At 42.4% G+C, this 25,902-nt stretch overlaps 1 protein-coding gene across 1 annotated transcript; it reads left to right on the top strand.

Annotated features, from left to right (window-relative positions):
* Positions 1–831: 831 nt before the first annotated feature.
* On the top strand, positions 832–25,710 carry LOC307268789 (optineurin-like; the record flags this gene model as incomplete). The annotated part of the gene is made up of 5 exons (XM_080051535.1): positions 832–837; positions 20,229–20,387; positions 20,506–20,648; positions 22,015–22,097; positions 25,598–25,710. 5 exons carry the CDS (start codon positions 832–834, stop codon positions 25,708–25,710), a joined length of 504 nt encoding a protein of 167 aa, XP_079907661.1.
* Positions 25,711–25,902: the final 192 nt, after the last annotated feature.

The raw sequence follows: 25,902 nt of genomic DNA, 5'->3' as shown, positions 1-25,902 counted from the left end.
ATTATAACCATATGAAACAACAATAATTTTATGTTTTTTTATTTTATTTATAGGCTAGATGTAGGCCTATTTATTTATTATTTTTAACCCTATATCGTATCAGTTATATATTTCGCAGTTTTCACTTCGTGCTTCCTGCTTCTCTCCACCCCAGAATGTCTGTCCAATGAATGAATGACCTCAGATCACGTGTGGTTTTGCTTCGTAATGCTGGTTCACTTGCAAAAGGGGCAATATGAAAGTGGACCACACCAAAAGAAAAAAATCTAAACTCTATTTGGTCTGGACCAAAGCAAGTGAACTAGCGGACCTTCCCAGTGTGAATACACCCTTAATGCCAGACGAGGACTCTCAGGGTGTATTCACACTGGGAAAGTCCGCTAGTTCACTTGCTTTGGTCCAGACCAAATAGAGTTTAGATTTTTATTATTTAGTGTGGTCCACTTTCATATTGCCCCTTTTGCAAGTGAACCAGCATTACGAAGCAAAATCATATATGATCTGAGGTAATTTATTCATTGGACAGACATTCTGGGGTGGAGAGAAGCAGGAAGGAAAAAGCCAAATATATCATTGATATAATATGGGGTTAAAAATAATAAAAAGCCCTACATCTAGCCTATAAATAAAGAGGAAAAACATCAAATCATTGTTGTTTCATATGGTTATAATATGTAGCCCTATGACAATGCCACGTTATGTGGCTTGTAGCCTACGATGTGAAACATAATTTTTACTGTATTTTTGCTGCTGGACGTGCGGCTCGCAAGAAGAATATGCTCAAGCTGACACTCAGCGGATGCTCAGCTCCAAACTGACACGGGGATAGTCATGACGGTCCCTTACATGGGAAGCAAAATAAAAACACACTCTTCTTGCGCAGCGTGAACCTGTTGGCACTGTGCGGGAGACGCTCCCCTCCCCTCTCCTTCATCTGATCGCTGAACACATTCAGCATTTTTACATGTCCTCTCGATCAAATGTAATATATTGTTCTGGGCTCCCGGTCAAACCACAACTTATCGTCCTAACAATGGCGACAACAACACTTTCCCATAATGTGAAGCTGACGGCAATTTATTAAAAAAGAAAAGAAAGAAAAGGCACAGTGCCTCCTGCATTTGGGTCGGAACGAGTCCGGACAAATTCACACCGCAAACGAACTGCAGCAGTGTGTGTATGGACGCGCACCGAGACCACCTCTTCAGCTGGGTCTCGGAGCGCTTGTTTGGTCCGCCCCCGAGTGCGATTGCCGTATTCACACCTGCCTGAAAGATGCGCTCCGAAGGCGGAAGTGCATCTGAGTTCGTTTCAACCGAACTAAACACGGCATGTGTGAATACACCCTCAATGATTTGGTAACACTTTACAATAAGGTACACAACATTGTAGTACCTACTACATAGATCTGTGTTACCTTCTACATAGTTATTTTTTTGTGTTACCTACTACATCGGTTTTATTTTCATTTTTTTTTTAAATAAATAATGCTTGTGCATGCTACCAGGCAGAGGAGGCTTTAACGATCTGGGGGCCCGTTTCAAGACCTAGTGTGGGGCCCCCCACTTTTTTATTTTATTTTTTATGTTTTTATAAATAAAGCTTGTGCATGCTCGCCTCAAAAATAGTTAATGTAATTACTCCCTGATGGTCTAGTGGCTTGGATTCGCTGCTTTCCCTGCTGAAGAACCTGTTACTTTTGCTATACCTGATCATAATCATCTTAAAGTTAGTAAGCTTCAAATCTGCCAAGGGATACCTGATGGATTTCTAATCCATCTGCTTGAGTGCTTGGCAAAAAAGAGCTCTTCAATGTAATTACATTTGCAGGGAGAACCTTTTTTACATTAACCCTCTGAGGTCTAGGGGTATTTTCTCCGATTTTACATACTTTTATAAATACCTATTTCAAATGTGCAAGAAGATAAATTATACCAAAGTGTTTCATATGGAAATGTTCAGAACACATTAGGCCTTTGTTTTCTGAGGTCTACTTATGTCCTAGACCATTGTGTATATAAATAATTGGCTTAAATGCTGAAAAATTTATTGCGATTTTTGAAAAACCTGGAAATTTGTGTGAAAGAAGAACCTTTAGTCATCCTGTTGAGTTGTTTTGGCTCTTGAAATTGCTTCTCCTAAGCCTTAGCTTAAAAAATGCAGTGGAAATTTTCCAAAACACAGTAGGGGAGTGCACAAAACATGACTAATATAAAATTTGGTCCAGACGCTTTTTGGTAGGAATGTTGTCTCTACTTTCAAAAAACATTAGGAAATTAGACTGAATGAAGACTTTGAACCACATATGATGATTCATGGGATGTACACTAATAAAAGAGGAAGCATCACAAAACATTTTTCAAACAAACCATTAAGTAAATATAAAAACAATAATAACAAACTACTTTCACACTATGTATACTCTATGCACTATTTACAAGCTAAGTGGTAGCTGGGGAGCTTCTGGGTCTTGCTTCTCACAGTGTTTTGTAAGCCTCTAAGGGACTGACAGTATCACAAGAACATTCCCTGGAAACAGGAGGACCTCTAGTTTGAGATGATGTTTTCATTTTATTTTTCAGCCATATCTTCAGGAAGATATTAATAAAGATATGCGCGTGCGCGCGAATAGACCTCAAAGGACACTTTCCGATTCCAGGAGGCTCTTTCATATGATGATGCATTGGCTGGGAATTGAAAACTTGATTACTTGGCCAAAATCAGCTTTTCTTGTGACATTCACTGTTATTACATTGGCAAGGAGAACCCTAAAGATCACTTCACCTATTTCAGGAGTCTTTTTGATGATGCATTGGCCGGGAATCGAACCCGGGTCAACTGCTTGGCAAGCAGCTATGTTAACCTCTATACTACCAATGCTTGCATGTGACATCACTACAATTTAATTACTCCCTGATCGTGTAATGGCTAGGCTTCGCTGCTTTCACTGCTGCTGCCTTGGTTCCATTCCCGGTTTGAAAACTGTGAAGAACCTGTTACTTTTGCTATACCTGATTATAATCATCCTGAAACTTGTGGGATTCAAATCTGCCAAGGCATACCTGATGGATTTTTTGTCAATTTCCTTGATTACTTGGCCAAAATCAGCTTTTCCTGTGACATTCACTGTTATGACATTGGCAGGGAGAACCCTAAAGATCACTTCCCCTATTTCAGGAGAGTCTTTTTGATGATGCATTGGCCGGGAATCGAACCCAGGTCAACTGCTTGGGAAGCAGCTATGTTAACCTCTATACTACCAATGCAAAAGTGTGCCATAACTACAATGTTATTACTGCAGCTCCCAAAGGGGAAGATGGAGAAGGGAAGGACAATAGAAAGATGATAATTCTTTTATTTCAATCTGTGTTATCCACCTGCTCTCATGGCCTCCCTGATTGTCTAGTGGCTAGGATTCGGCGCTCTCACCGCCGCGGCCCGGGTTCGATTCCCGGTCAGGGAAAACCATGAAGAAGCTGTAACTCTTGCTATACCTGATTATAATCATCTTGAAACTTGTGGGATTCAAATCTGCCAAGGTATACCTGATGAATTTTTTGTCAATTTCCTTGAAGACTTGGCCAAAAACAGCTCTTCTTGTGACATTCAATGTTATTACATTGGCAGGGAGAACCCTAAAGAACACTTCCCCTATTTCAGGAGAGTCTTTTTAATGATGCATTGGCCGGGAATCGAACCCGGGTCAACTGCTTGGGAAGCAGCTATGTTAACCTCTATACCAGGGGTTTTCAAAGTGTGAGAGAGTGAGCCCCCCCTCAGAGAACAAATTTCAGCGGAGCCCCCCCTCCCCCCCAAAAAATAAATAAAAATTATTTTACAAATTTAAACGTTTTTGAAACATTCTAAAAAAAATTGTGCGTTTTTAAACACATTTAATACATTTTAACATCTTAATCCAGTGTTTTAATCCTGCTTCCTTTAAGCATGGATAATACTGACTGAGTGTGCATCGGAGTGAGAAAGATAGGCAGACAGACTTGCCCAAATTATTGACTAGTTAAATGTCATTCACACACCCAGTGTTTTTTTGCTAGTGCCTCCAATGTCCTGCTGGAGGAGAATAGCAGCCAGTGGAGAACCAGACCCTCCTAGGGGGGTCCGGGGGTATGCCCCCCCGGGAGATTTTTTTTCACCTTTTTAAAGTGAAATGCATGAATCTGGTGCACTTTGAGAGGATAATTAAGAGGCTAAATATGAGGAATTTTGTGTGAACAAATAATTTGGAGACACTGGGTCTGATGAATTAGAAGCTATTGAATAAGGACACATGGATTTTCCATAAAAATATTAATTTAAAATAAACAAAATGTATGCAGGGTCCTCTGGGTTGGGCTTGGTGCTCTTTTTCTTTAACGAGACCTATTTCTCTGTAATTTACTGAATGCATTTAAATGCAGTGAGGGGAACGAAGCAGAAGAACTTGTGTCCAGCTATGCCGTGATCTTAGTATAAAAAACTAAAACTAAAAAAAAAAAAAAAAAAAAAAATTTTTTTTTTTTTTAGTTTTTCTTTTTTTTACATATTCATCCGCGCCCCCCCTGCCATAACCCCGCGCCCCCCAAGGGGGGCGCGCCCCACAGTTTGAAAACCGCTGCTCTATACTACCAATGCGAAAATGTGCCATAACTACAATGTTATTACTGCAGCTCCCAAAGGGGAAGATGGAGAAGGGACGGACATTAGAAAGATGATAATTCTTTTATTTCAATCTGTGTTGTCCACCTGCTCTCATGGCCTCCCTGATTGTCTAGTGGCTAGGATTCGGCGCTCTCACCGCCGCGGCCCGGGTTCGATTCCCGGTCAGGGAAAACCGTGAAGAAGCTGTAACTCTTGCTATACCTGATTATAATCATCTTGAAACTTGTGGGATTCAAATCTGCCAAGGTATACCTGATGAATTTTTTGTCAATTTCCTTGAAGACTTGGCCAAAACAAGCTCTTCTTGTGACATTCAATGTTATTACATTGGCAGGGAGAACCCTAAAGAACACTTCCCCTATTTCAGGAGAGTCTTTTTGATGATGCATTGGCCGGGAATCGAACCCGGGTGAACTGCTTGGCAAGCAGCTATGTTAACCTCTATACTACCAATGCTTGAGTGTGACATCACTACAATTTAATTACTCCCTGATGGTGTAGTGGCTAGGATTCGCTGCTTTCACTGCTGCTGCCTTGGTTCCATTCCCGGTCAGGGAACATAGGTTTTGAAAACAGTGAAGAACCTGTTACTTTTGCTATACCTGATTATAATCATCCTGAAACTTGTGGGATTCAAATCTGCCAAGGGATACCTGATGGATTTTTTGTCAATTTCCTTGATTACTTGGCCAAAATCAGGTTTTCTTGTGACATTCACTGTTATGACATTGGCAAGGAGAACCCTAAAGATCACTCCCCCTATGTCAGGAGAGTCTTTTTGATGATGCATTGGCCAGGAATCGAACACGGGTCAACTGCTTGGGAAGCAGCTATGTTAACCTCTATACTACCAATGCAAAAGTGTGCCATAACTACAATGTTATTACTGCAGCTCCCAAAGGGGAAGATGGAGAAGGGACGGACATTAGAAAGATGGTAATTCTTTTATTTCAATCTGTGTTGTCCACCTGCTATCATGGCCTCCCTGATTGTCTAGTGGCTAGGATTCGGCGCTCTCACCGCCGCGGCCTGGGTTCGATTCCCAGTCAGGGAAAACCGTGAAGAAGCTGTAACTCTTGCTATACCTGATTATAATCATCTTGAAACTTGTGGGATTCAAATCTGCCAAGGTATACCTGATGAATTTTTTGTCAATTTCCTTGAAGACTTGGCCAAAAACAGGTCTTCTTGTGACATTCAATGTTATTACATTGGCAGGGAGAACCCTAAAGAACACTTCCCCTATTTCAGGAGAGTCTTTTTGATGATGCATTGGCCGGGAATCGAACCCGGGGCAACTGCTTGGGAAGCAGCTATGTTAACCTCTATACTACCAATGCGAATGTCTGCCATAACTACAATGTTATTACTGCAGCTCCCAAAGGGGAAGATGGAGAAGGGACGGACATTAGAAAGATGATAATTCTTTTATTTCAATCTGTGTTGTCCACCTGCTATCATGGCCTCCCTGATTGTCTAGTGGCTAGGATTCGGCGCTCTCACCGCAGCGGCCCGGGTTCGATTCCTGGTCAGGGAAAACCGTGAAGAAGCTGTAACTCTTGCTATACCTGATTATAATCATCTTGAAACTTGTGGGATTCAAATCTGCCAAGGTATACCTGATGAATTTTTTGTCAATTTCCTTGAAGACTTGGTCAAAAGCAGCTCTTCTTGTGACATTCAATGTTATTACATTGGCAGGGAGAACCCTAAAGAACACTTCCCCTATTTCAGGAGAGTCTTTTCGATGATGCATTGGCCCGGAATCGAACCCGGGTCAACTGCTTGGCAAGCTGCTATGTTAACCTCTATACTACCAATGCTTGAGTGTGACATCACTACAATTTAATTACTCCCTGATGGTGTAGTGGCTAGGATTCGCTGCTTTCACTGCTGCTGCCTTGGTTCCATTCCCGGTCGGGGAACATAGGTTTGAAAACAGTGAAGAACCTGTTACTTTTGCTATACCTGATTATAATCATCCTGAAACTTGTGGGATTCAAATCTGCCAAGGCATACCTGATGGATTTGTTGTCAATTTCCTTGATTACTTGGCCAAATCAGGTTTTCATGTGACATTCACTGTTATGACATTGGCAAGGAGAACCCTAAAGATCACTTCCCCTATGTCAGGAGAGTCTTTTTGATGATGCATTGGCCAGGAATCAAACCCGGGTCAACTGCTTGGGAAGCTCCCTCTATACTACCAATGCAAAAGTGTGCCATAACTACAATGTTATTACTGCAGCTCCCAAAGGGGAAGATGGAGAAGGGACGGACATTAGAAAGATGATTATTCTTTTATTTCAATCTGTGTTGTCCACCTGCTATCATGGCCTCCCTGATTGTCTAGTGGCTAGGATTCGGCGCTCTCACCGCCGCGGCCCGGGTTCGATTCCCGGTCAGGGAAAACCGTGAAGAAGCTGTAACTCTTGCTATACCTGATTATAATCATCTTGAAACTTGTGGGATTCAAATCTGCCAAGGTATACCTGATGAATTTTTTGTCAATTTCCTTGAAGACTTGGCCAAAACCAGCTCTTCTTGTGACATTCAATGTTATTACATTGGCAGGGAGAACCCTAAAGAACACTTCCCCTATTTCAGGAGAGTCTTTTTGATGATGCATTGGCCGGGAATCGAACCCGGGTCAACTGCTTGGCAAGCAGCTATGTTAACCTCTATACTACCAATGCTTGAGTGTGACATCACTACAATTTAATTACTCCCTGATGGTGTAGTGGCTAGGATTCGCTGCTTTCACTGCTGCTGCCTTGGTTCCATTCCCGGTCAGGGAACATAGGTTTGAAAACAGTGAAGAACCTGTTACTTTTGCTATACCTGATTATAATCATCCTGAAACTTGTGGGATTCAAATCTGCCAAGGCATACCTGATGGATTTTTTGTCAATTTCCTTGATTACTTGGCCAAAATCAGGTTTTCTTGTGACATTCACTGTTATGACATTGGCAAGGAGAACCCTAAAGATCACTCCCCCTATGTCAGGAGAGTCTTTTTGATGATGCATTGGCCAGGAATCAAACCCGGGTCAACTGCTTGGGAAGCAGCTATTTTAACCTCTATACAACCAATGCAAAAGTGTGCCATAACTACAATGTTATTACTGCAGCTCCCAAAGGGGAAGATGGAGAAGGGATGGACATTAGAAAGATGATAATTCTTTTATTTCAATCTGTGTTGTCCACCTGCTATCATGGCCTCCCTGATTGTCTAGTGGCTAGGATTCGGCGCTCTCACCGCCGCGGCCCGGGTTCGATTCCCGGTCAGGGAAAACCGTGAAGAAGCTGTAACTCTTGCTATACCTGATTATAATCATCTTGAAACTTGTGGGATTCAAATCTGCCAAGGTATACCTGATGAATTTTTTGTCAATTTCCTTGAAGACTTGGCCAAAACCAGCTCTTCTTGTGACATTCAATGTTATTACATTGGCAGGGAGAACCCTAAAGAACACTTCCCCTATTTCAGGAGAGTCTTTTTGATGATGCATTGGCCGGGAATCTAACCCGGGTCAACTGCTTGGCAAGCAGCTATGTTAACCTCTATACTACCAATGCTTGAGTGTGACATTACTCCCTGATGGTGTAGTGGCTAGGATTCGCTGCTTTCACTGCTGCTGCCTTGGTTCCATTCCCGGTCAGGGAACATAGGTTTGAAAACAGTGAAGAACCTGTTACTTTTGCTATACCTGATTATAATCATCCTGAAACTTGTGGGATTCAAATCTGCCAAGGTATACCTGATGGATTTTTTGTCAATTTCCTTGATTACTTGGCCAAAATCAGGTTTTCTTGTGACATTCACTGTTATGACATTGGCAAGGAGAACCCTAAAGATCACTTCCCCTATGTCAGGAGAGTCTTTTTGATGATGCATTGGCCAGGAATCGAACCCGTGTCAACTGCTTGGGAAGCAGCTATGTTAACCTCTATACTACCAATGCAAAAGTGTGCTATAACTACAATGTTATTACTGCAGCTCCCAAAGGGGAAGATGGAGAAGGGATGGACATTAGAAAGAAGATAATTCTTTTATTTCAATCTGTGTTGTCCAACTGCTATCATGGCCTCCCTGATTGTCTAGTGGCTAGGATTCGGCGCTCTCACCGCTGTGGCCCGGGTTCGATTCCCGGTCAGGGAAAACTGTGAAGAAGCTGTAACTCTTGCTATACCTGATTATAATCATCTTGAAACTTGTGGGATTCAAATCTGCCAAGGTATACCTGATGAATTTTTTGTCAATTTCCTTGAAGACTTGGCCAAAACCAGCTCTTCTTGTGACATTCAATGTTATTACATTGGCAGGGAGAACCCTAAAGAACACTTCCCCTATTTCAGGAGAGTCTTTTTGATGATGCATTGGCCGGGAATCGAACCCGGGTCAACTGCTTGGCAAGCAGCTATGTTAACCTCTATAATACCAATGCTTGAGTGTGACATCACTACAATTTAAATACTCCCTGATGGTGTAGTGGCTAGGATTCGCTGCTTTCACTGCTGCTGCCTTGTTTCCATTCCCGGTCAGGGAACATAGGTTTGAAAACAGTGAAGAACCTGTTACTTTTGCTATACCTGATTATAATCATCCTGAAACTTGTGGGATTCAAATCTGCCAAGGCATACCTGATGGATTTTTTGTCAATTTCCTTGATTACTTGGCCAAAATCAGGTTTTCTTGTGACATTCACTGTTATGACATTGGCAAGGAGAACCCTAAAGATCACTTCCCCTATGTCAGGAGAGTCTTTTTGATGATGCATTGGCCGGGAATCTAACCCGGGTCAACTGCTTGGGAAGCAGCTATGTTAACCTCTATACTACCAATGCAAAAGTGTGTCATAACTACAATGTTATTACTGCAGCTCCCAAAGGGGAAGATGATGAAGGGACGGACATTAGAAAGATGATAATTCTTTTATTTCAATCTGTGTTGTCCACCTGCTATCATGGCCTCCCTGATTGTCTAGTGGCTAGGATTCGGCGCTCTCACCGCCGCGGCCCGGGTTCGATTCCCGGTCAGGGAAAACCGTGAAGAAGCTGTAACTCTTGCTATACCTGATTATAATCATCTTGAAACTTGTGGGATTCAAATCTGCCAAGGTATACCTGATGAATTTTTTGTCAATTTCCTTGAAGACTTGGCCAAAAACAGCTCTTCTTGTGACATTCAATGTTATTACATTGGCAGGGAGAACCCTAAAGAACACTTCCCCTATTTCAGGAGAGTCTTTTTGATGATGCATTGGCCGGGAATCGAACCCCGGTCAACTGCTTGGCAAGCAGCTATGTTAACCTCTATACTACCAATGCTTGAGTGTGACATCACTACAATTTAATTACTCCCTGATGGTGTAGTGGCTAGGATTCGCTGCTTTCACTGCTGCTGCCTTGGTTCCATTCCCGGTCAGGGAACATAGGTTTGAAAACAGTGAAGAACCTGTTACTTTTGCTATACCTGATTATAATCATCCTGAAACTTGTGGGATTCAAATCTGCCAAGGTATACCTGATGGATTTTTTGTCAATTTCCTTGATTACTTGGCCAAAATCAGGTTTTCTTGTGACATTCACTGTTATGACATTGGCAAGGAGAACCCTAAAGATCACTTCCCCTATGTCAGGAGAGTCTTTTTGATGATGCATTGGCCAGGAATCGAACCCGTGTCAACTGCTTGGGAAGCAGCTATGTTAACCTCTATACTACCAATGCAAAAGTGTGCCATAACTACAATGTTATTACTGCAGCTCCCAAATGGGAAGATGGAGAAGGGACGGACATTAGAAAGATGATAATTCTTTTCTTTCAATCTGTGTTGTCCACCTGCTATCATGGCCTCCCTGATTGTCTAGTGGCTAGGATTCGGCGCTCTCACCGCCGCGGCCCGGGTTCGATTCCCGGTCAGGGAAAACCGTGAAGAAGCTGTAACTCTTGCTATACCTGATTATAATCATCTTGAAACTTGTGGGATTCAAATCTGCTAAGGTATACCTGATGAATTTTTTGTCAATTTCCTTGAAGACTTGGCCAAAACCAGATCTTCTTGTGACATTCAATGTTATTACATTGGCAGGGAGAACCCTAAAGAACACTTCCCCTATTTCAGGAGAGTCTTTTTGATGATGCATTGGCCGGGAATCGAACCCGGGTCAACTGCTTGGCAAGCAGCTATGTTAACCTCTATAATACCAATGCTTGAGTGTGACATCACTACAATTTAAATACTCCCTGATGGTATAGTGGCTAGGATTCGCTGCTTTCACTGCTGCTGCCTTGTTTCCATTCCCGGTCAGGGAACATAGGTTTGAAAACAGTGAAGAACCTGTTACTTTTGCTATACCTGATTATAATCATCCTGAAACTTGTGGGATTCAAATCTGCCAAGGCATACCTGATGGATTTTTTGTCAATTTCCTTGATTACTTGGCCAAAATCAGGTTTTCTTGTGACATTCACTGTTATGACATTGGCAAGGAGAACCCTAAAGATCACTTCCCCTATGTCAGGAGAGTCTTTTTGATGATGCATTGGCCGGGAATCTAACCCGGGTCAACTGCTTGGGAAGCAGCTATGTTAACCTCTATACTACCAATGCAAAAGTGTGTCATAACTACAATGTTATTACTGCAGCTCCCAAAGGGGAAGATGATGAAGGGACGGACATTAGAAAGATGATAATTCTTTTATTTCAATCTGTGTTGTCCACCTGCTATCATGGCCTCCCTGATTGTCTAGTGGCTAGGATTCGGCGCTCTCACCGCCGCGGCCCGGGTTCGATTCCCGGTCAGGGAAAACCGTGAAGAAGCTGTAACTCTTGCTATACCTGATTATAATCATCTTGAAACTTGTGGGATTCAAATCTGCCAAGGTATACCTGATGAATTTTTTGTCAATTTCCTTGAAGACTTGGCCAAAACCAGCTCTTCTTGTGACATTCAATGTTATTACATTGGCAGGGAGAACCCTAAAGAACACTTCCCCTATTTCAGGAGAGTCTTTTTGATGATGCATTGGCCGGGAATCGAACCCCGGTCAACTGCTTGGCAAGCAGCTATGTTAACCTCTATACTACCAATGCTTGAGTGTGACATCACTACAATTTAATTACTCCCTGATGGTGTAGTGGCTAGGATTCGCTGCTTTCACTGCTGCTGCCTTGGTTCCATTCCCGGTCAGGGAACATAGGTTTGAAAACAGTGAAGAACCTGTTACTTTTGCTATACCTGATTATAATCATCCTGAAACTTGTGGGATTCAAATCTGCCAAGGCATACCTGATGGATTTTTTGTCAATTTCCTTGATTACTTGGCCAAAATCAGGTTTTCTTGTGACATTCACTGTTATGACATTGGCAAGGAGAACCCTAAAGATCACTTCCCCTATGTCAGGAGAGTCTTTTTGATGATGCATTGGCCGGGAATCTAACCCGGGTCAACTGCTTGGGAAGCAGCTATGTTAACCTCTATACTACCAATGCAAAAGTGTGTCATAACTACAATGTTATTACTGCAGCTCCCAAAGGGGAAGATGATGAAGGGACGGACATTAGAAAGATGATAATTCTTTTATTTCAATCTGTGTTGTCCACCTGCTATCATGGCCTCCCTGATTGTCTAGTGGCTAGGATTCGGCGCTCTCACCGCCGCGGCCCGGGTTCGATTCCCGGTCAGGGAAAACCGTGAAGAAGCTGTAACTCTTGCTATACCTGATTATAATCATCTTGAAACTTGTGGGATTCAAATCTGCCAAGGTATACCTGATGAATTTTTTGTCAATTTCCTTGAAGACTTGGCCAAAACAAGCTCTTCTTGTGACATTCAATGTTATTACATTGGCAGGGAGAACCCTAAAGAACACTTCCCCTATTTCAGGAGAGTCTTTTTGATGATGCATTGGCCGGGAATCGAACCCCGGTCAACTGCTTGGCAAGCAGCTATGTTAACCTCTATACTACCAATGCTTGAGTGTGACATCACTACAATTTAATTACTCCCTGATGGTGTAGTGGCTAGGATTCGCTGCTTTCACTGCTGCTGCCTTGGTTCCATTCCCGGTCAGGGAACATAGGTTTGAAAACAGTGAAGAACCTGTTACTTTTGCTATACCTGATTATAATCATCCTGAAACTTGTGGGATTCAAATCTGCCAAGGTATACCTGATGGATTTTTTGTCAATTTCCTTGATTACTTGGCCAAAATCAGGTTTTCTTGTGACATTCACTGTTATGACATTGGCAAGGAGAACCCTAAAGATCACTTCCCCTATGTCAGGAGAGTCTTTTTGATGATGCATTGGCCAGGAATCGAACCCGTGTCAACTGCTTGGGAAGCAGCTATGTTAACCTCTATACTACCAATGCAAAAGTGTGCCATAACTACAATGTTATTACTGCAGCTCCCAAATGGGAAGATGGAGAAGGGACGGACATTAGAAAGATGATAATTCTTTTATTTCAATCTGTGTTGTCCACCTGCTATCATGGCCTCCCTGATTGTCTAGTGGCTAGGATTCCGCGCTTTCACCGCCGCGGCCAGGGTTCGATTCCCGGTCAGGGAAAACCGTGAAGAAGCTGTAACTCTTGCTATACCTGATTATAATCATCTTGAAACTTGTGGGATTCAAATCTGCTAAGGTATACCTGATGAATTTTTTGTCAATTTCCTTGAAGACTTGGCCAAAACCAGCTCTTCTTGTGACATTCAATGTTATTACATTGGCAGGGAGAACCCTAAAGAACACTTCCCCTATTTCAGGAGAGTCTTTTTGATGATGCATTGGCCGGGAATCGAACCCGGGTCAACTGCTTGGCAAGCAGCTATGTTAACCTCTATAATACCAATGCTTGAGTGTGACATCACTACAATTTAAATACTCCCTGATGGTGTAGTGGCTAGGATTCGCTGCTTTCACTGCTGCTGCCTTGTTTCCATTCCCGGTCAGGGAACATAGGTTTGAAAACAGTGAAGAACCTGTTACTTTTGCTATACCTGATTATAATCATCCTGAAACTTGTGGGATTCAAATCTGCCAAGGCATACCTGATGGATTTTTTGTCAATTTCCTTGATTACTTGGCCAAAATCAGGTTTTCTTGTGACATTCACTGTTATGACATTGGCAAGGAGAACCCTAAAGATCACTTCCCCTATGTCAGGAGAGTCTTTTTGATGATGCATTGGCCGGGAATCTAACCCGGGTCAACTGCTTGGGAAGCAGCTATGTTAACCTCTATACTACCAATGCAAAAGTGTGTCATAACTACAATGTTATTACTGCAGCTCCCAAAGGGGAAGATGATGAAGGGACGGACATTAGAAAGATGATAATTCTTTTATTTCAATCTGTGTTGTCCACCTGCTATCATGGCCTCCCTGATTGTCTAGTGGCTAGGATTCGGCGCTCTCACCGCCGCGGCCCGGGTTCGATTCCCGGTCAGGGAAAACCGTGAAGAAGCTGTAACTCTTGCTATACCTGATTATAATCATCTTGAAACTTGTGGGATTCAAATCTGCCAAGGTATACCTGATGAATTTTTTGTCAATTTCCTTGAAGACTTGGCCAAAACCAGCTCTTCTTGTGACATTCAATGTTATTACATTGGCAGGGAGAACCCTAAAGAACACTTCCCCTATTTCAGGAGAGTCTTTTTGATGATGCATTGGCCGGGAATCGAACCCCGGTCAACTGCTTGGCAAGCAGCTATGTTAACCTCTATACTACCAATGCTTGAGTGTGACATCACTACAATTTAATTACTCCCTGATGGTGTAGTGGCTAGGATTCGCTGCTTTCACTGCTGCTGCCTTGGTTCCATTCCCGGTCAGGGAACATAGGTTTGAAAACAGTGAAGAACCTGTTACTTTTGCTATACCTGATTATAATCATCCTGAAACTTGTGGGATTCAAATCTGCCAAGGTATACCTGATGGATTTTTTGTCAATTTCCTTGATTACTTGGCCAAAATCAGGTTTTCTTGTGACATTCACTGTTATGACATTGGCAAGGAGAACCCTAAAGATCACTTCCCCTATGTCAGGAGAGTCTTTTTGATGATGCATTGGCCAGGAATCGAACCCGTGTCAACTGCTTGGGAAGCAGCTATGTTAACCTCTATACTACCAATGCAAAAGTGTGCCATAACTACAATGTTATTACTGCAGCTCCCAAATGGGAAGATGGAGAAGGGACGGACATTAGAAAGATGATAATTCTTTTATTTCAATCTGTGTTGTCCACCTGCTATCATGGCCTCCCTGATTGTCTAGTGGCTAGGATTCGGCGCTCTCACCGCCGCGGCCCGGGTTCGATTCCCGGTCAGGGAAAACCGTGAAGAAGCTGTAACTCTTGCTATACCTGATTATAATCATCTTGAAACTTGTGGGATTCAAATCTGCTAAGGTATACCTGATGAATTTTTTGTCAATTTCCTTGAAGACTTGGCCAAAACCAGCTCTTCTTGTGACATTCAATGTTATTACATTGGCAGGGAGAACCCTTCCCCTATTTCAGGAGAGTCTTTTTGATGATGCATTGGCCGGGAATCGAACCCGGGTCAACTGCTTGGCAAGCAGCTATGTTAACCTCTATAATACCAATGCTTGAGTGTGACATCACTACAATTTAAATACTCCCTGATGGTGTAGTGGCTAGGATTCGCTGCTTTCACTGCTGCTGCCTTGTTTCCATTCCCGGTCAGGGAACATAGGTTTGAAAACAGTGAAGAACCTGTTACTTTTGCTATACCTGATTATAATCATCCTGAAACTTGTGGGATTCAAATCTGCCAAGGCATACCTGATGGATTTTTTGTCAATTTCCTTGATTACTTGGCCAAAATCAGGTTTTCTTGTGACATTCACTGTTATGACATTGGCAAGGAGAACCCTAAAGATCACTTCCCCTATGTCAGGAGAGTCTTTTTGATGATGCATTGGCCGGGAATCTAACCCGGGTCAACTGCTTGGGAAGCAGCTATGTTAACCTCTATACTACCAATGCAAAAGTGTGTCATAACTACAATGTTATTACTGCAGCTCCCAAAGGGGAAGATGATGAAGGGACGGACATTAGAAAGATGATAATTCTTTTATTTCAATCTGTGTTGTCCACCTGCTATCATGGCCTCCCTGATTGTCTAGTGGCTAGGATTCGGCGCTCTCACCGCTGCGGCCCGGGTTCGATTCCCGGTCAGGGAAAACCGTGAAGAAGCTGTAACTCTTGCTATACCTGATTATAATCATCTTGAAACTTGTGGGATTCAAATCTGCCAAGGTATACCTGATGAATTTTTTGTCAATTTCCTTGAAGACTTGGCCAAAACCAGCTCTTCTTGTGACATTCAATGTTATTACATTGGCAGGGAGAACCCTAAAGAACACTTCCCCTATTTCAGGAGAGTCTTTTTGATGATGCATTGGCCGGGAATCGAACCCCGGTCAACTGCTTGGCAAGCAGCTATGTTAACCTCTATACTACCAATGCTTGAGTGTGACATCACTATAATTTAATTACTCCCTGATGGTGTAGTGGCTAGGATTCGCTGCTTTCACTGCTGCTGCCTTGGTTCCATTCCCGGTCAGGGAACATAGGTTTGAAAACAGTGAAGAACCTGTTACTTTTGCTATACCTGATTATAATCATCCTGAAACTTGTGGGATTCAAATCTGCCAAGGTATACCTGATGGATTTTTTGTCAATTTCCTTGATTACTTGGCCAAAATCAGGTTTTCTTGTGACATTCACTGTTATGACATTGGCAAGGAGAACCCTAAAGATCACTTCCCCTATGTCAGGAGAGTCTTTTTGATGATGCATTGGCCAGGAATCGAACCCGTGTCAACTGCTTGGGAAGCAGCTATGTTAACCTCTATACTACCAATGCAAAAGTGTGCCATAACTACAATGTTATTACTGCAGCTCCCAAATGGGAAGATGGAGAAGGGACGGACATTAGAAAGATGATAATTCTTTTATTTCAATCTGTGTTGTCCACCTGCTATCATGGCCTCCCTGATTGTCTAGTGGCTAGGATTCCGCGCTTTCACCGCCGCGGCCAGGGTTCGATTCCCGGTCAGGGAAAACCGTGAAGAAGCTGTAACTCTTGCTATACCTGATTATAATCATCTTGAAACTTGTGGGATTCAAATCTGCTAAGGTATACCTGATGAATTTTTTGTCAATTTCCTTGAAGACTTGGCCAAAACCAGCTCTTCTTGTGACATTCAATGTTATTACATTGGCAGGGAGAACCCTAAAGAACACTTCCCCTATTTCAGGAGAGTCTTTTTGATGATGCATTGGCCGGGAATCGAACCCGGGTCAACTGCTTGGCAAGCAGCTATGTTAACCTCTATAATACCAATGCTTGAGTGTGACATCACTACAATTTAATTACTCCCTGATGGTGTAGTGGCTAGGATTCGCTGCTTTCACTGCTGCTGCCTTGGTTCCATTCCCGGTCAGGGAACATAGGTTTGAAAACTGTGAAGAACCTGTTACTTTTGCTATACCTGATTATAATCATCCTGAAACTTGTGGGATTCAAATCTGCCAAGGCATACCTGATGGATTTTTTGTCAATTTCCTTGATTACTTGGCCAAAATCAGGTTTTCTTGTGACATTCACTGTTATGACATTGGCAGGGAGAACCCTAAAGAACACTTCCCCTATTTCAGGAGAGTCTTTTTGATGATGCATTGGCCGGGAATCAAACCCGGGTCAACTGCTTGGCAAGCAGCTATGTTAACCTCTATAATACCAATGCTTGAGTGTGACATCACTACAATTTAATTACTCCCTGATGGTGTAGTGGCTAGGATTCGCTGCTTTCACTGCTGCTGCCTTGGTTCCATTCCCGGTCAGGGAACATAGGTTTGAAAACAGTGAAGAACCTGTTACTTTTGCTATACCTGATTATAATCATCCTGAAACTTGTGGGATTCAAATCTGCCAAGGAATACCTGATGGATTTTTTGTCAATTTCCTTGATTACTTGGCCAAAATCAGCTTTTCTTGTGACATTCACTGTTATGACATTGGCAAGGAGAACCCTAAAGATCACTTCCCCTATTTCAGGAGAGTCTTTTTGATGATGCATTGGCCGGGAATCGAACCCGGGTCTTGCCCAAACGACTCCAAAGCAAAGCGCCACGCGCGGCCAAAAATATATTACATCCGTAGTGCGACTAGACCACACTACCATAGAGAATGCATTGTAAAAAGTTAAGGGAGATCTAAGGGGAAAACAGCGCCCCCCCTTATCCTAGTAGTGGCCGAAAATATATTACATCCGTAGTGATAATTCACTACCATAGGGAATGAATGGGAAACGATCTAGGGAAATCTAGCTAAACTATCCGCGGGCGCCGTCAGTAGGTGGGGTATGAATGGTTTGACGACAGCATTTCCTTTTTATTTCCTTCCTAAATTCACCCTAGGATGGGAAACGATCCACTTTTAGTAGAATGTAGGACTTCAGAGCTGTTTTGAGGGTTTTTTTAGACTTGAGAAGGACGTCGGCACGAGATTGCGTCTGTAGTTTGTCAAATTTTAGTACACTTTATAAAGATTAAGATAAGAACAGGAGAAATATTGTGAGACACATCTTTTCGGTTTTGGGCCCTTGTCCTCTGGCACATAGTCTGTTTGTTGCTGTAACGAAGATGAGAAGTTTGGACTATCAAAAGAGAAACGGCACCAACACCTTGATACAAATTAAGTTTGTTCACCTGTCATACACATGTTAAAGTTGTTTACCCCCTTGCAGGCTTAAAAACTATTATTTTCAGGGTTCCACCTGGTATAGAAATAGAACTAGGTCTATATTTTGCCTGGAAATTATATTTTATCTTGAAATGAGGTGTTGATGGGAAAAGGAGCAAATACACCATGTAGGCACTTTAGTATGATATACAGTATTTCACAAAAGTGAGTACACCCATCACATTTCTTCAAATATTTCATTATATCTCTTCATGGGACAACACTGAAGAAATGACACTTTGATACAATGTAAAGTAGTCAGTGTACAGCTTGTATAACAGTGTACATTTACTGTCTCCTCAAAATAACTTGACACACAGCCATTAATGTCTAAAGTGCTGGCCACAAAAGTGAGTACACCCCTAAGTGAAAATGTCCAAATTGGTCCCAAAGTGTCAATATTTTGTGTTGCCACCATTATTTTCCAGTACTGCCTTAACCCTCGTGGGCATGGAGTTCACCAGAGCTTCACAGGTTGCCACTGGAATCCTCTTCCACTCATTCATGACGACATCAAGGAGCTGGTGGAAATTGGAGACCTTGCGCTCCTCCATCTCCCGTTTGAGGATGCCCCAAAGATGCTCAATAGGGTTTAGGTCTGAAGACATGCTTGGCCAGTCCATAACCTTTACCCTCAGCTTCTGTAGCAAGGCAGTGGTCATCTTGGAGGTGTGTTTGGGGTCCTCATCATGTTGCAATACTGCCCTGCGGCCCAGTTCCCAAAGGGAGGGGATCATGCTCTGCTTAAATATGTCACAGTACATGTTAGCATTCAATGAACTGTAGATCCCCAGTGCTGGCAGCACTCATGCAGCCCCAGACCATGACACCCCAACCACCATGCTTGACTATTGGCAAGACACGCTTGTCTTTGTACTCCTCACCTGGTTGCCGCCCCACACTCTTAATACCATCTGAACCAAATAAATGTATCTTGGTCTCATCAGACCACAGGACATTGCTGCAATAATCCATGTCTGTAGTCTACTTGTCTTCAGCAAACTTTTTGTGGGGTTTCTTGCGCATCATCTTTAGAATAGGCTTCCTTCTGGGACGAGAGCCATGCAGACCAGTATGATGCAGTATGGTCTGAAAACTGACAGGTTGACCCCCCCCCACCCCTTCAAGCCCTGCAGCAATGCTGGCAGTACTCATACGTCAATTTTCCAAAGCCAACCTCTGGATATGACGCTGAGCATATCCACTGAACCTTCGCAAACTGGGCTGCAGGGCAGTATTGCAACATGATAACGACCCCAAACACACCTCCAGGACGACCACTGCCTTGCTAAAGAAGCTGAGGGTAAAGGTGATGGACTGGCCAAGCATGTCTCCAGACCTAAACCCTATTTAGCGTCTTTGGGGTATCCTCAAACGGTAGGTGGAGGAGCGCAAGGTCTCTAATATCCACCAGCTCCGTGATGCTGTCATGAATAGGTGGAAGAGGATTCCAGTGACAACCTGTGAAGCTCTGGTGAACTCCATGCCCAAGAGGGTTAAGGCTGTGCTGGAAAATAATGGTGGCAACACAAAATATTGACACTTTGGGCCCAATTCTGACATTTTCACTTAGGGGTGTACTCACTTTTGTTGCCAGCACTTTAGACATTAATGGCTGTGTCGAGTTATTTTGAGGGGACAGTAAATTTACACTGTTATACAAGCTGTACACTGACTGCTTTACATTGTATCAAAGTGTCATTCATTCAGTGTTGTCCCATGGAAGGATATAATGAAATATTGGAAGAAATGTGATGGGTGTACCTGTTGCCCTGTGGTCTTGTAGTCTCAGCTGGTGCAGAGGGAGTTGGTGGAACAGCTCCAGGGTCAGCTGAATGCTGCTGAAGAAGCCCTGGTCTCCAAACAGGACAAGATCGATCTGATGAAGCAGGAGATGTCCCGCAAGGAGAAGGAGCTGGAGACCATATCTCTCTTCCAGGCTCAGGTCAGTAGGGGGGATGAATTGTTTCACGACAGGATCTCCTTTTTACATTTCCTTTTTTAATGGCTTAAATATAAATAAATACTAAACACATTTTGGTCGTCTGTTTCTGTCCGTGCAGGCTGAGGTCTACTCCTCTGACTTCTACGCAGAGCGAGCGGCCAGGGAGAAGCTGCATGAGGAGAGGGAGCGTCTGGCCACTCAGCTGGAGTACGTCAAGAAGCAGAACAGCCATCTGCAGGAGGAGATGGAGTCACTGGGAAGGTACGAGATTATACACAAGACTGAGTTTGCCTTAACACCTGTAGTTCAGCTCAGGTGGTGCAGACCAAGGTTAAAAAAAGGAAGATACAGTAAATGCTCTAAAGTGTACATAGTACTGGTTGTAGTCTGATGAACCAGCTAAAAGAAATAAGCATACACACCAGAGTTTGTTTGAAACTTACCATCTAGTTAGATGTAAAGGCACCCTAAAAGGGTCCCTGCGTGTGATTTAAACATTTCTGCATTTGTTGTAGGATTCATACTGGTGTAGTGCCATAAAGTGCTATTATAGAGTGCACTACAAGGTAAACACACACTGTAAACAATTGCTGTAAATTTACAGCAGGATTTAAACAGCATTAACCTGTTATTTATAAAAACAGCATTTAACTGTTAATATAAAAGGCAGTCTGTTAAATTACAGTCATTTGCTGTTATTTTACGGAACAGTAATGCTTTTCAAAAATACTGAAATTTCCTGTTAATTTACCATCAAACTTGGAAGGGACAACTTGACATAAGGTCCCTGCACATGTGAAGCTTATACAATTTTCTTCATTAATCCTCATCCATCCACATCTTAACTAAAAAGTGTTGTTTACTTTATATCCTCTGGTTAAGTTTACTTAAAGTTGAGTTATATATACTTGGAAATGGAAAGTGCAGTTAACATAATTAAACCAAGTTAGTCTTACTTACTGAAGAAGAGTTGTGTTACTCAGTAGAATTAAGGAAACGGATTGCCTTCGATAAATCAAGTAAGCACAACAAAGTGTATTTTAGAGACGCCCGCTTTCCCACAATGACATGCACTGGACTAAACGTTTGTTATGTTGCTATTTGCACCCTCAGTGAAGGGGATGTTTCATTCCATTACCTCACTATGCATTTTGTTTAAATAAAACATCTCTTTGTGAACTAACTGTTGTTTTTTTGGTTATAACAAAACGGTTTGTGGAACTCTTAAGCCAGATCCCTAGTTCAACTCAGGAGACAAATTACAAAATAAATTAATCATTCCATTGAACTTGATATATTGTAACAAGTGTCTTGAAGTAACAAACAGAAGCTGCTGTTTATGTTTAGCATTTTAACAAATAGGGGACAAAGTAAACTTATATAGGGATGAAACACATCTGCCTAATGAAATACAACATCCCCTTCGCTCAAGGTGCAAACAGTAACATAACAAACATTTAGTCCAGGTTCATCCCTTTTTTTCATTAACAGTATAATCCTGTCAATTTTAGTGACAGTAAAATAATGTTAATTTAACAGTAATATAAAGGCAACCCTGCTGCCAGTTGATTAATGTTTTTTTACAGGGACATTTCTAACAGTGCACTTGTCTTGTGTTTCTCCACAGGGGCGCTCTGAACGAGATGCAGAGGAGACACGTGTCACTGAGAGGAAGTCCACAGGGAGCAGGCGCTAGTCTGGTTGGAAGAGGTACTTCCTTGTTTGTTTTTCTATATACTGAGCGTAGACTTCCAGGCACACTTCCTATCAAGCTGTGTATAAAGTCTTCTGCCTGAATCGACAGAGCCATAAAAAAGATAGTTCTGCATTTTGGGCAATAAGTTAAATGACAGAATTTATACAGCTTTTATGTTGGATAAATATGAGGCTAGAGCTAACATATGGTTAACTTTGCCTAGCTAGCATTAAAGGGGTAGTTCAGGATTTTAGACATAGGGCCTTATTCCCAAGTTAGCCTTGGTGTTCTTTATCAGTGGAGACCGTTTTCAACACATTTAATTCAGTCCTTCTAGTTGCAGAGTGCGCTCGTGCTAAGCTAGCGCACGGCATCGGGGGGATACCAGCCTGCTACTAAAACAGTCTTACCCACTCCACAGTACACCCGAGGCCAATCAATTATAACGCCAGACTATCGATGTAAATGTCTGTGTTGATAGAATAATTTTAGAAATAAAACCAACCTCGCATCGCATGAATTATGGCATTTTGAGGGACTACTTTCTTAGCAGCAGCGGACTTTTACTTTGCTGTGTAACCGAATCACTACAGCAGAAAGTAAACAGAGCAGCGTGGGACAGAAACTGAAACTGCACTGCCACCAGTCTACCGTCATTCTGTCCCGGTTCTCTGCTGCAGCTCCAGCGGGGGCTGTCTCTACAGACGTTCTTTCTCTTTCTGCCCTTTGAGCATCCCTCTCAATTCTTCATCAGTGTATTCCGGCTCGTACAGGTACGGGCAGCAGCAGGTAAACAAACTATTATAGAGCCTGTAACCTAGGTATTAGTCCGCCGCTGCCGCAGCCTACAAGGAATAAAGTCCCTCAAAATGCAATATGCGAGGTTGGTTTTATTTCTAAAATTATTCTATCAACACAGACATTTACATCGATAGTCTGGCGTTATAATTGATTGGCCTCGGGTGTACTGTGGAGTGGGTAAGACTGTTTTAGTAGCAGGCTAGGTATCCCCCCGATGCCGTGCGCTAGCTTAGCACGAGCGCACTCTGCAACTAGAAGGACTGAATTAAATGTGTTGAAAACTGTCTCCACTGATAAAGAACACCAAGGCTAACTTGGGAATAAGGCCCTATGTCTAAAATCCTGAACTACCCCTTTAAGACTGGAAGCAGGGGGAATACTAAAAGTATTTCTCTACTGAGCCAGTGACTTCCTGGATTCTGTATACTATCATAATATTTAATATTTCCAGTTTATATCTTCTCACATAGTCGTTTTTACATTCCAATCTGTACAGTCATATGAAAAAGTTTGGGAACCCCTCTCAGCCGGCATTATAATTGACTCTGCTTTCACAAAAAAAAATATAAAAGTGGTATGTCTTTAATTTACCAGGAACAGTTAAGTACTGGGATGTTTTCCAAACAAAGATTTTTTGAAAAGCAGTATTTGGTTGTATGAAATAAAATAAAATGTGAAAAACTGGCTGTGCAAAAATATGGGTACCCTTGTGGTTTTGTTGATTTTAATGCCTGTAACAGCATGTAAAACTGATGACTTTAAACACAAAGTTGGTTGGATTATGTTGCTAAGCCTTGAACCTCATATAATTGTCTGTTCAATCATGAGAAAATGTATTTTAGGTGCCTAAATGCAAGTTGCACTTCTCTTTGACTCTCTGCTGAAGTGAGACAGAATGGGATCATCAAAATAGCTCCCAAAAGATCTGAAAAACAAAGATTGTTCATTGTCATGGTTTAGGGGAAGGCTACAAGAAGCTTTCCCAAAGGTTTCAATTGTCAATTTCGACTGTAGGGAACGTTGTCAGGAAATGGAAGGACACAGGCATAGTGGCAGTTGAACCCAGGCATGGCAGACCAAGAAAAAAACAGGAGCGGCATAGGTGGAGGATTGTGAGAATGGTTGCACACAACCCACAGATCACCTCCAAAGACCTGCAAGAACATCTGGCTGCAGGTTGTGTATCGGTACATCGTTCAACAATTCAGCGCAATTTGCACCAAAACATCTGCTTTTTATAAAGACCAAATAACTTAATTTTTGTCTCATCAGTCCAAAGCATTTTCTTCCAATATGAAGCTGGCTTGTCTAAATGAGCTTTTGCATACTCCATGCAACTGTATCTGTGGCGTGGGCGCAGAAAGGGCTTCCTTCTCATCACCCGGCCATACAGATGTTTTGGTGCAAATTGCACTGAATTGTTGAACCATGTACAGATACACAATCTGCAGCCAGATGTTCTTGCAGGTCTTTGGAGGGGATCTTTGGGTTGTGTGCAACCATTCTCACAATCCGCCGCATATGCCGCTCTTGTACTTTTCTTGGTCTGCTAGACCTGGGTTTAACTGCAACTGTGCCTGTGTCCTTCCATTCCCTGACAACGTTCCTTACAGTAGAAATTGACAATTGAAACCTTTGGGAAAGCTTCTTGTAGCCTTCCCCTAAACCATGACAACGAATAATCTTTGTTTTTAAGATCTTTTGGGAGCTGTTTTGATGATCCAATTCTGTCTCACTTCAGCAGAGAGTCAAAGAGAAGTGCAACTTGCATTTAGGCACCTAAAATACATTTTCTCATGATTAAACAGACAATTCTATGAGGTTCAAGGCTTAACAACATAATCCAACCAACTTTGTGTTTAAAATCATCAGTTTTACATGCTGTTACAGGCATTAAAATCAACAAAACCACAAGGGTTCCCATATTTTTGCACAGCCAGTTTTTCACATTTTATTTTATTTCATACAACCAAATACTGCTTTTCAAAAAATCTTTGTTTGGAAAACATCCCAGTACTTAGCTGTTCCTGGTAAATTAAAGACATACCACTTTTATATTTTTTTTGTGAAAGCAGAGTCAATTATAATGCCGGCTGAGAGGGGTTCCCAAACTTTTTCATATGACTGTATATGGATTAAACAATATGATAAACATGCTTATTAGTGAGTAGATGGTGAGCAGATTATTTTTGTAGCCTTTCGTCAGGCTAAAGGTTCACCTCTGTTTCCAATCACTGTGCTAAGATAAGATAGCCGGCTGCTGGCTCTAGTGCCATAATTTGCATACAGACATGGGAGTTGTATCAATCTGCTTGTCTATGTATTCCGCAAAATGTCACACTACTCCTTAAACCTATCGCCTAAGCATTTTTGCAATTTAACCTGAAGCATGTGATTAGTTGACCAAGATACAGCTCAGTAATTTTTTTTTAAGATTATTTTTTGGCATTTTCAAGCTTTATTGGATAGAGTTGGATAGAGTTGAAATGGGTAGACAGAGAGAGAAAGAGAGGGGGGGATGACCTGCAGTAAAGGTCCACGGGTCGGATTTGAACCCGCGACAACTGCAACGAAGGCCGGAGCAAATGTGGTACGCGCTCTATCCACTACGCCACCCGAGCACCCGGGTCTTTTGACCTTGGTGTAGTTCATTTAATTTAGGATAGCATCTGTCCAGTGTGTTCATGTTATGTTTGTTTCCTCTGACTCTCAGGTACCGACTGGCAGCATCAGGGGAACATTCCCGAACACGCCTGTCCCAAGTGCAACGAGATCCTGCCAGACCTAGACTCACTGCAGATCCACATCATGGACTGCATCAACTAGACCCACATCAGGACAAGTATCCACCAACAACAGCCCGCTACATCAGCACCTTATTCTGAGTCTTCCTCTGCTTTGGCCTGTACCTCTTCTGGGATACCCCTGAGACAACCCTTCATAGTTCCATGATCAACTCAGTCAAATTCACTGTAGGATTGGAAACGGTCCACTTTTAGTAGAATGTAGGTCTTCAAA

This window comes from Ammodytes marinus, assembly GCF_949987685.1.
Source record: "Ammodytes marinus genome assembly, chromosome: 22".
NCBI classification, from domain to species: Eukaryota; Metazoa; Chordata; class Actinopteri; order Uranoscopiformes; family Ammodytidae; genus Ammodytes; species Ammodytes marinus.
Note: the sequence above shows the minus strand (reverse complement) of the source record. Positions and strands in the feature narration are given on the sequence as shown.